This window comes from Rhamphochromis longiceps, linkage group LG6, assembly GCF_057381845.1.
Source record: "Rhamphochromis longiceps isolate RC_006_pf linkage group LG6, R_longiceps_female_GT1.1, whole genome shotgun sequence".
In the NCBI taxonomy this organism is placed as follows: domain Eukaryota; kingdom Metazoa; phylum Chordata; class Actinopteri; order Cichliformes; family Cichlidae; genus Rhamphochromis; species Rhamphochromis longiceps.
The window spans coordinates 36,345,631-36,356,176 of NC_140562.1; the positions used below are offsets into that span (position 1 = coordinate 36,345,631).

General features: G+C 39.6%; 1 protein-coding gene across 1 annotated transcript; it reads right to left on the bottom strand.

Moving 5' to 3' along the window:
* Positions 1-311: 311 nt before the first annotated feature.
* LOC146668550 (uncharacterized) lies at positions 312-6,024 on the bottom strand. Its single transcript, XM_085410472.1, has 5 exons — positions 5,846-6,024; positions 4,161-4,227; positions 3,135-3,390; positions 2,779-2,926; positions 312-1,203 (listed from the first exon to the last, which is right to left on the bottom strand). The coding sequence occupies exons 1-5, from the start codon at positions 5,941-5,943 to the stop codon at positions 1,098-1,100; spliced, it is 675 nt and encodes a 224-aa protein (XP_085266598.1). The 5' UTR covers positions 5,944-6,024; the 3' UTR covers positions 312-1,097.
* Positions 6,025-10,546: the final 4,522 nt, after the last annotated feature.

Sequence of the window (10,546 nt, forward strand, 5' to 3'; positions counted from 1 at the left end):
ATATCCCATACCATGAATTTATTTTGACACTTCTCACTCTGTGATAGGTGTCAATGTGAAAATATACCCCTATTAATTTAATTTTAATGAAAAAATGTATGCCTCACTCAAATGATTATGCTCTTCTAATTATTTTTCTCTATTTTGCTCATTTAACAAACAATATTTTGCATTGTTTGCATATTCAAAAACTTACATTTTGATCTAGACATATCCTTGCTTGTTTACTTCAGTAACAATTTTATTGACTTAAAACCCATTGCAAATGTCAGTGGTAGAGTCAAGAAATTTTGCACTTCAGTGATAAATGCCTTTATGTTTATTTTATATTAATATTTGAATTTTATTTCTAGATCATCATTACATCTAACAAGCAGCAAGTCAGTTACTTCGGTAAAGGTTTTTAATATAAACAGATAAATCAAGACATATCACATGATTGTTGTAGGTAAAAACTATAAAAAAGGTAAAAATGTGAATTTATTTATTAATGTAAATGTGAAAATATAGTTCCAGTGTTTGTAAAAAAAAATGGAACAATGTCGCAAACAATGACTAATGTTAATTAGTCAGCACTGACATTTTAATCTTGTCATCAGTGTTATATTAATATTTAAAATATCAGAAATTTAAATGAAAACATTCAATATGTCATCTAAATGAAAAATCAAAGAATAACTTTAAACGCTAAAACATCTAAATTTGATTTTACTTGTGGGTATGTTATTTTAAAAAACCCACACGCCTTCATTTAAGGCTTTTTTCCTTCACTTTAACGTTGAGGTATTTGATACAGAGACAACACCACTGTCACCAAAACAAAAAAGAAAAAAAAACAGTCCTGATAACTAACTCATATTTTCACAGTAAATTTATATAAAGTGATTTCTTAAAGGGTGATTTCTTAAGTTAAAAGGAAAGGAAGGAAGTTTCTTTGTTGCTCTTCTACATAGCTACATATTCAGCATGTTCAGTTTATATACAGTTAAAACATGGAAACAGGTATACAGGATGAGCACAGGGTTACAGAGGATGTCTGTTTGCACAGAGATGCCCTGCTGCTGTTGCTTCAGTAGAACATACACTGCAGTTCTGCTTCACATGCGCCTGTGGACGTGGATAATGCCGCTGCAGGAGGGGCAGGAATGCTCCACATCCTTGCAATCATTGACGCAGAAAGGTATGAAACAGCAAGGCCAGCACCTGTTGTGAACAAGAATAGCATCAAAACGGTTATCATATGCCCATCAACTCATTCATTCTACAGACTGAATATTAATAATAATTTGGGGAGTGAAGAGAGGAGAGTGAATAAGAAATACTCAGTGCCTCACAAACTCCAGTGTGTCATTGTCCTGCAGCAATCTGAGCATGTTGCAGTATAAATAAGGTATGGTTTAGGATCACCTGATTCAGTCTTAACTATAAACTTTATCCTAAAAAAAAGAAAAAGGTTTTGAGTCTAATCTTAAAAGCAGAGAGAGTGTCGGTCTTCCAAATTGACTCTGGGACTGGTTTTGTGGAAACAGCCTGATAGCTGCCAATTAAATCTTTAAAAACTCTGGGACCCACAAGTAAGCCTGGAGTGTGAAAGCAAGGTGCTACATAGGGATAATATGGTACTATAAGGTCTTAAGAAGGAGAAGACGGAGTCTGAATATTTAAGAATTTGTATTCGAGGAGAAGAATATTAATTTCAATTTAACAGGGATTCTTCAAAGAGAAGCTAATATGGGACAAATATGCTCTCTCTTTCTGGTCCCTGTCTCACAGCAGCATTCTGGATTAACTGTAGACTATATGTCATATGTCACAACATGACCCAGAGTGTGAGTAAAGCAGTGAGTGCGATCATTTACATTTTGAGAAAATTATTAACTTTCTGTCATGGTCCTGGGTCTTCGAGCCAGCGTTTTGAGTTAGTTTTGAGTGTGGTGGACTTGCGGTTTTATCTTTTGGATTTCAGAGATGATTTAAGCTCATTCTCTGTATTATTTTGTTCTGAGTTCAGCATTTCCTGGTGCTTTTGAGTTTTGTTTTCTATATTTCTGGTTACTGGGTTCTTGCTTATGAAACTTCTTTTTTATGTCCTAGTCTTGTCTTTGTGCTTTTTCCTGAGCAGCCGTTGTGTTTATTGTGTCTATTTTGTCTATTTTGTCTCTGTTTTTTGCCTTTTGTCTTTCAAATCCACAAGTCTTTGTCCAGGTCAGTGTTAGTTGATTCCTGTTTCATTTGACAACATCTTGTCCCTAGCTTTTTGTATTTAGTTCTACTTCCTGTGTCTAATTATTTGTGAGCGGTTTCAGCTCCTCCCACCTTTTGCCTGTTCCCTCATTATACTCTGTTTATTTAATAGTTATATAGTTTCCCCCTTACCCTTTGCTGTGTTTTACCTCGCATTTTGTTTTACTTTAAGATTAGTTGAATTTTGATTTCCTAGTGTTTTTGACCTGGATTACTTTGTTTAGATTCTGACAGTTATCACTTGAGGGTGTTGATTAATTTAAACTACCATTAAACTACCTTCATTCTGTGAGGCAGACTAAATCAATATTTTGATCAAATTTTGTTGAAATGTTTGATAAACTACAGATTTTCTGTCCTACCTTCATCAGGCCATCTGGTATAATGATGACTTGATGAAACAGGTCACACACAAATACCAAAAAACTTTGATATTTACTTAAATGTTGCTGAGAAAATAATCTTATATGACATTTTGCAGTGTGTTCAAATTTCTTCATGTGTATGTGTGAGTATAGTGGGGTTTTGACTCACAAGAAGACTCCTAATAGGCCACAAACCAACCAGGTGTATGGTCCGATTTTGTACTCAATTTTAGTCACAACATTGGTGTGGCAGTAAGGGCACAACATCTGTCCAGGAACGCATTTTGGCAGATTCTCCACCACCACCACTTGGCTAACTGCGAGAAACAACACAACACAGCCAAAAATGACTTTAATAATTATACATCCTTACTAAAACTCCACTAAACCTGGAATTTTGTGACACCAAATTCAGATTTAACCTTCAACCACATAGACTAAAGTAACATTAATGAATCATAAATTAAGAGCACTGTATTTAAGTATTTAAATATACTATATGACTAGTAACCTCTAATTTCTCACCTGTCTGGACAACAGGCTGGACAACAGGCTGGACAACAGGCTGGACAACAGGCTGGATAACAGGCTGGATAACAGGCTGGACAACAGGCTGGACAACAGGCTGGATAACAGGCTGGACAACAGGCTGGACAACAGGCTGGACAACAGGCTGGACACTTTGCTGGTAACCTTGTTGGAAGACTCCTGCATTGTAGTCCAGAGGGGGGCCAGGGTATGGTGGTGCTGGGATTTGGAATCCCTTTTCCATTGTGTCTTTCTATAGAAACAGAAATGAAGAAAATAGAAAATAGAAATTACAGTAAAGCTCTGAAATCCAATTTTTTTTCTCTGAATAAAACAAAGTGAAAAAAAGTTAAACCACCAAAGTCAAGAGGAATGGGCTTAAGTCGAGACTGAAACCTGGAATCCCTTCTCACCAATGTTTGAAAACTTGCTTATCAGGTTGAAGCAATGAATCACATCACACTCTTTCAACATATGCAAGTGAGCAGGTTTGGTAGCACTGTAAATTTTTACAGGAAATTGTAGAACCTACTCTCACATGACTAAAAGTCCTGTTTCTCTGCATCAAATCACTAAATGCCTTTGAGTTTTATATGTTTGGTTAAATCTGTCCAGAGACAATCCATGCAAACACAAAGAGAGCATGCAAACTCCACACAGGAAACACCCCAAAGACCTCAATGGTAACCACTTCATCACCGTGCCACCTGCCTTTTGATTTTATTTTTAAAAAACAACAACAACAAAAAAAACTTCACCTATTGTTGTGTTTCATAAACCTGGCCCAAAGATGTACCACTGACTAAAAAAAAAGACTGTTATAACTGACCTGAATTAAATTTTATAACCTTGTTTCATAAAATAGAAGAAAAAAAAAGGTTTGTTAGGGACATTTTACCAACAAAAAACACACTGCTCATAGCTTTAACATTATAGCTTCTTAATTTTTTCTTACTCTTTTTTTTCTCCACTTATATGATTGAATGTTTTTCTTAACCTGAGAAAAGATCACATGCTTCTTACCTTGATAAGTCGGTCAGAGGTGTATGGGTGGCAGTGTGGTCCTGCTTCTTTCTCAATGTGACAGTGACTGTATTAAATACACAAATGCAACTGCATTGCGTCGAAAAGAAGGTGGAGCAGCAACACTATGAATAGGCAGGTGATTAGGTGGGTGTGTCAGTGTTTTTGTAAAATTCTAAATGTCATTGTCTTGCTTTAGTGCGCACATGCACATACTGAGATGTACTTCAACACTATGATCTTAGGATCCTGAGAAAAGAAGGCAAAAGGAGTTCTTTAAGTTTGCGAAGACATTTCATCTGTCATTCATAGAGAGAAGTGAAACTTTTAAAGATACCAATTACTAATCATGAGCGTCATCACATGAGCAAAGGGGTGAAAAATGGTGTGGGTCATTATCATCGGTGGAAGATAAGGATGAAACCACTGTGAGACGGCCCGTTCTATCATGTGACCTAATGAGGTCATCTAATGCAAGGTGCGAGCGGAGGTTCAAGCACCTGGGACAGTATGTCAGGACTGCATTAGAGGTGGTTGATAGCTGATGTTATAAGTCACTACCCCTGTTCAACAACGGTCATTCACAGTGGAGATAGATGGACTCGTCTTTCAAACCATCTGTCTTCTCGGTCCAAAATGTGAACATTGGCATCCTCAAAAGAGTGTCTTGTCCTGTGTCTCAGTTTTGTCCTGTTGAGTCTTGTCCTGTTGATGTGGCTCTTCTATGTTTTGCCATGTGTTTGTGGATCTGACTGCATCCCATTTTTTAATAAACATATTCAACAAAGCACCTATATGCTTGTTATGTTGACAAATTTAACTAAATGTTCAAATACCAAAACTCAAATCACCACGTTTGGTTTTAATTTTATGAGTTGAAATTTCATTTTAGTTACTCAAAAGAAATTTAAACCAAATTTAGTGAACTACAATAACCATGAAACTTCTACTGAAAGTAATCTAAAATCTGTGTTTATCTATGAGCAGGAATTAGAAAGGCATTTGCCGTAGATCATTCAGTCAGTACTTTTACTCCTTTAATTTATGGCAGTCATACAGAAGCCCAAAATCAGTAAGCTTGTAAGGAATTTTTTTGTCATATCTTTTTTACTAAAGTAATTTTTGACCACTGAATGTTTACTTAATCAAAGTAAAGAAGAAAGAAATTAAAAGTAACATAAATCCTGAATGGGCATGGAATGCAAAGGTTAAAAATGTAATTGAAAGACAGTGAAGTCCTTAAATAAGGATAAATCAGTGACCCACAACCCAGACTCACTTATCTGAGTCTGGGTCGTGGGGGCAACAGCCTAAGCAGAGAACCCAGCCCTCCCTTTCCCTTTCCAGTTCCACGGAGTGTTCCACAGACCATTCCAGGACCAATCTCCTTGGGATTGTGTCTGGCTTATCCATCTTGTTGCTCTGATGAATTGCTAGGTTCTTCATACTCGTGGTACTTCTGTACATGCTTTGTGACTCCTCTGACTGCCCTCCCCTCCCATTTTTTATGCAGTGTAAGCAGTGTGCTGCTTTGAATAACGTGTAGGTAGGAAGTAAAAAAAAAAAACTTAAAATAAATGTATGCAAATTATATACAAACATTCATATAATAAAACCAAACCTATGAAAGACAGAATAAAGCATTAACTTTATTAACTACGTCTACCCCGTAACACCCGAACCACCTCAACTGGCTGCTTTCTATGTGGAAGAGTAGCGGTACTCTGAGCCCCTCCCAGGTGGTTGAAGTCCTCATCTTTTCCAGCTGAGGACCATGGACCATCTCATTCCTGCCACTTCACACTCGGCTGCGAACCATTCCAGTGCGAGCTAGAGTCCACCGCCTGATGAAACCAACAGAACCAGATCATCTGTGAAAAGCAGAGACGAGTCTGAGACTGCCCAAGTGGAAGCCTTGCGCCACTTGGCTACGCCTAGAAATTCTGTCCATAAAAATTATGAACAGAATCAGTGACAAAGGGCAGCCCTAGCAGAGTCCAACGCCCACCGGGAACGAGTTCGACTTATTACCAGCTATGTGGACCAAGCTTTTGCAATGGTTATATAAGGATCAAATGGTTTGTAGCAATGGGACAGACTTCCAAAGCACATCCCACAGAACACTCTGAGGGACATGGGTCTTGCAGACCAGGGTCTCTGCCAGGCTTTCCAAGTGTATCCTGACCTTACTTTCATGCGAGCCTGGTCTGTCCAGCATCCTCCCCCGCCACCTGATCCAGCTCACCACCAGGTGGTGATTAGTTGACAGCTCAGCATCTCTGTTCACCTGAGTGTCAAAATCAATCATTAATGTATGACCTAGTATGTTATGGACACCCCAACACCCTCATGTTTGAACATGGTGTTTGTTATGGACAAACTGTGGTTTACACAGAAGTCCAGATCTGGCAGGCTGTTACTCCCAGTCATGCCCCTCCACGTCTCACTGTCATTGCCCACATGAGCATCAAAGTCTCCAAGTAGAATGATAGAGTCCCCACCCGGTGATTCCAAGAAGGCCAGGTACTCTAAATGGTAAGCACAGACAACAGTGAGGACCCGTTTTCTGCAGGGAAAAAACCCTCTCGTCCACCGGAAAACCCCCAACGTACAGGCAGCAAGTTGAGGGATACCAAGATACCCACTCCAGCCTGCTGCTTCTCACCAAAGGCCAGTGAGTGGGGCACAGGTTTGATCTGTTTGGCCTGGCAGCAGGTTGGCAGATAAGTAATCCAGTATGCATAAGTATAAAGGGTCTGCTGGCACCAATTACATGTCAGAGGGATACCCTCTCTCAAGTGAAATTATCTTGTTATTATCAGTGGTATAAACTTTATCCGCTCTTATCATATTTATTTGCTAACAGTCTCTGCTGCTTGGGTCCAGATTGCATTTAACTATGATGTGGGTAGCAACACTTCAGTGACCTGTGTTTCATTGTCGCCATTGCCTTATTTAAATCTTGTATGTGTTTAAATGCTTTTTGGTGTAGTGACCTCCTGGGTGTTAACTGTCACAGTCTGTTAGGCAGAGGACTCACTTGCAGGACTCTGAAGTTTAGAGAGATGGAGAAGGATTTATTTACAATGTCACCAAGTGAAGATATATACATATATACAGTGGAACTGGTAAACAGGCAACATGGGGCTCCGGGGGGGAGGTGTCTGAAGGTGAGGGAAGGTCCAGGGCAGGCACACACACGCTCCTCTTTTACACAGTCCGCGACTCACTCAGGCAGTCCGATCTAGAATGCTTATGCTCACTCACACACGTCCACAGGAATTCATGCAGCAGGAGAGACGGGCAGGGAATCCAGTAGGCCTGTACACAAAGGAAAACCACGCTAGGAGGAAACTCTAGACTAGGCTACACCAACGCTAGGTAGTGCGACAATCCAGCGAGGAAGCAACATCTCCTGCCATCTTAAGTAGTCTGCAAGGAATAATACTCGTGATGAGAAGCCAGAGCAGAATCAGCATGAGTGAGCCACAGGTGTGTGTTGAGGGTGGGTTCAGAGGCAGGGAAGCAAAGTCCAGTTACGCCCTGGTGGGAGAGGCGAAGGCACACCACACTCTCTCCAGAGGGAGATTTTTGTCTTGAAATTTGAGGGGGCTCTGACTATGAGGGAAAGTCTTCTTCACGTTGTTCTTCTTTTACATTGTCTTTCCTCCTTCCATTTCAAATACAACACTGATTATTCTATTGATTATTCAATGATTAATCAAGTAATTAGATGAAAAAAATAATACTTTTAAGTTATTAATGAGCACTAATACATCTTCAAAAGAGAAAAAAAATGTTTAGTCTTTTAAAATAAAATGCTCATTGGTTTCTCTTTTAGATATTGCAATGTTTTTAATGGTTCGACTGATTACAGCTACATGTATCGAAAAAAAAAGTCATAATAAAATAACATATTTTGAAGAAAATATTTTCTTAAATGTTGTATCATTGTAACTCCTGGATAAGATACATTTGGTGTGCGTTCATGGGTATGCGTGTGTGTGTCTACATGGTCCTGGTGAATGAGTAAGTATGTGTGTTTAAAGGGGAATGCGGTGGCTGCAATGAGGAAAAGCAAGAATATCAACATTCTCAGAAGTGAGGTTTGGCCTGTGTGTTAATGCAACTTGCAGATAACAAACGTTCTGATTAGGTTGATGTTAATCAATCATGTTTATAATTAATGTTAATAATAATTAAATGTCCAGCCTAACAGTATCGGCTCAGTGGCCAAAGTTTTACTGACTGCTGTATACTTTTAATTGCCTGCAAATATATATCTATATATATATATATTAATCATTTTAACTATAAAAATGATTTATCTATATTATATAGATATCTCAATTTGAAAAATAAGGTTACTAAAGCTTTGAATTACATATGGTCTTGTAAATCTCCTGGCTCCTTTAGACTAAGGTGATCAGCCGCTCTCTTTTCCTCGGACGTCTCCACTTTTCACGTTCTGTCCGGGGGGATTTTCAAGATTGATGAAAATGTCCGGGTTTTTCTGTAGGCCTATGGAGAACCCATATGTTCTGCACTCACAGACGGGACAGACAGCGCGCAGCAGTGTGCCTGGTGATGTTTCAAAGATGTCAAAGAGCAAGTGCATCTTTTCAGACGAACTGCAAAAGAAATTTCCCTCGTACCGTCCCGGTCGAAATAAATTGGAGGCTGAGTGCACCGTGTTCAGAGCTGGCACATACATTTGTGTGTCTAACAAAGGTGCCGGAGATCTTGTTGCTCACGTGGACACAGAAAAACATAAAAAGGCTGTATGAAAATAAATCTATAAGTTGACTGAGTTCTTTGTTACACCTGGGAAAACGAGGATGCTGTGGTATCTGCAGCAGATTGCACTGGCAATTCATACTGTGAAGCATCACAATATCTACAGATCCATGAATTGCACTAGTGCATTGCTTAAAAAAGCATTTACAGACTCTAACACAGCTAAAAAGTTCAGCAGTGCGCGCACCAAGACTGAAGCTCTTGTCAATGGTGTGATAGCGCCACATTCAGTAAAGTCACTCGTAATGAAATCCAGTACTGTCGCATTTCTACAGACGGAAGTAACCATGGAGCAGAGAAAATATTCCCAATCATAATTCAGTACTTTGACTGGAAGAATAGTGGCGTGCAAACAGTAGCGGTTTTTGATATATTGGTGGGGTGGCAAAAAAAAAAAAAGTCGCTCGCACCCACGCTGCCCCGACATCACGCCAGCGCATTACGGGGATTGCATGGGCACCGATCGGTTTTCTATTGCCCATTTGCGGGAAGCAAAGGCGCCCTCCGTTTGCGAGGTGCGCCTGCTGCTTGCCACACACAGGGAGGAGAGGGGCGGGACGGCGGGGGATTCTCTGGCTGGCTGGAGGGGCTTCGAATAACCAGCTTGAAAAAAACCAAAATAAAAACAAACCAACAAACTAGGACTGTCAACGTTAACGCCGTCGTTACGATTATACGATTAAAGTTTTTAACCCAAAGTCCAAGGGCGTAGATTTGGCATGGACGGAAGGGACGTGTCCCCACCAATAATTTGATCTCTTCGAGTAAAGAACAACAATCCCGATAGAAAGAAAAACCGACCTGTCAGCGTCTCATTCACCCAGCGGAGCAGAAAGAGTTCAATTACGTCCTCTACTGGAGTCCTACGTCATGTGACAAATATGGCCAGTGTGATTGGCTGAGCCTTTCAGGGAGCTCTGTTTAGTTTTAGCAGCGGCAAACCTGCGCTGCGAGGAGGACGGCAGCAAAGAGGAAGAACCTGGATATAAGAAAGTATTTTTCAAAGAAACCTGTAAGTCACTTAAAGTCAAGTTCACTCATAAAATGTGTCCGTCATAATAATGTTACAGGCTATGCTGGGCTTTGGCCCACATCAGTCTAAAATTGTATGTAACCATGAATAACGTGTTTTGGAAACTAAATGCACAACAGGCAGCACTATCAGTTCTCTCAGTCTCAGAGCAGCATTTCTAATTTTGATTGAAACTGTCAGAGAAAACGGAGCCTCGAGCAGCCAGGATATTAGTTTACAGAGGCTGTTAAAATTATATGTCTAACGTTAAATGTTGGTGACACAATAATTTCATCCTAATGGCACTGACATATTCATAGGGTTAATTTTTGAGACAAAATATCATGTAGTCATGATTTTGCAAATATTCCACCTTGTAGTGCAGTTTGCACAAATTGTTTAAAAAATGCACTCACCCTGCAAACATTACTGATGAGTCGAGATCTGCACAAAGTGACAGAAACACTGAAGCAGCTCCACATTTTATTCTTATTGTCATGTATGTCCTATTTGTCAGGTGACAGAAGAACCAACACAAAGCTCAGAGAGTAATGGTGACACAAGGTCACAGGTGAAA

Bases quoted from the DNA above. Each gene is read 5' to 3' on its own strand.
- LOC146668550 (XM_085410472.1), bottom strand. From the start codon at position 5,943: ATGGTCCATGGTCCTCAGCTGGAAAAGATGAGGACTTCAACCACCTGG. The intron at 4,228-5,845 runs GTGGTTCGGGTG...TATTTAATACAG, and splicing joins ATAGAAAGCAGCCAGTTGAG to TCACTGTCACATTGAGAAAG. The intron at 1,204-2,778 runs GTGAGTCAAAAC...TGTTCACAACAG, and splicing joins GGCCTATTAGGAGTCTTCTT to GTGCTGGCCTTGCTGTTTCA.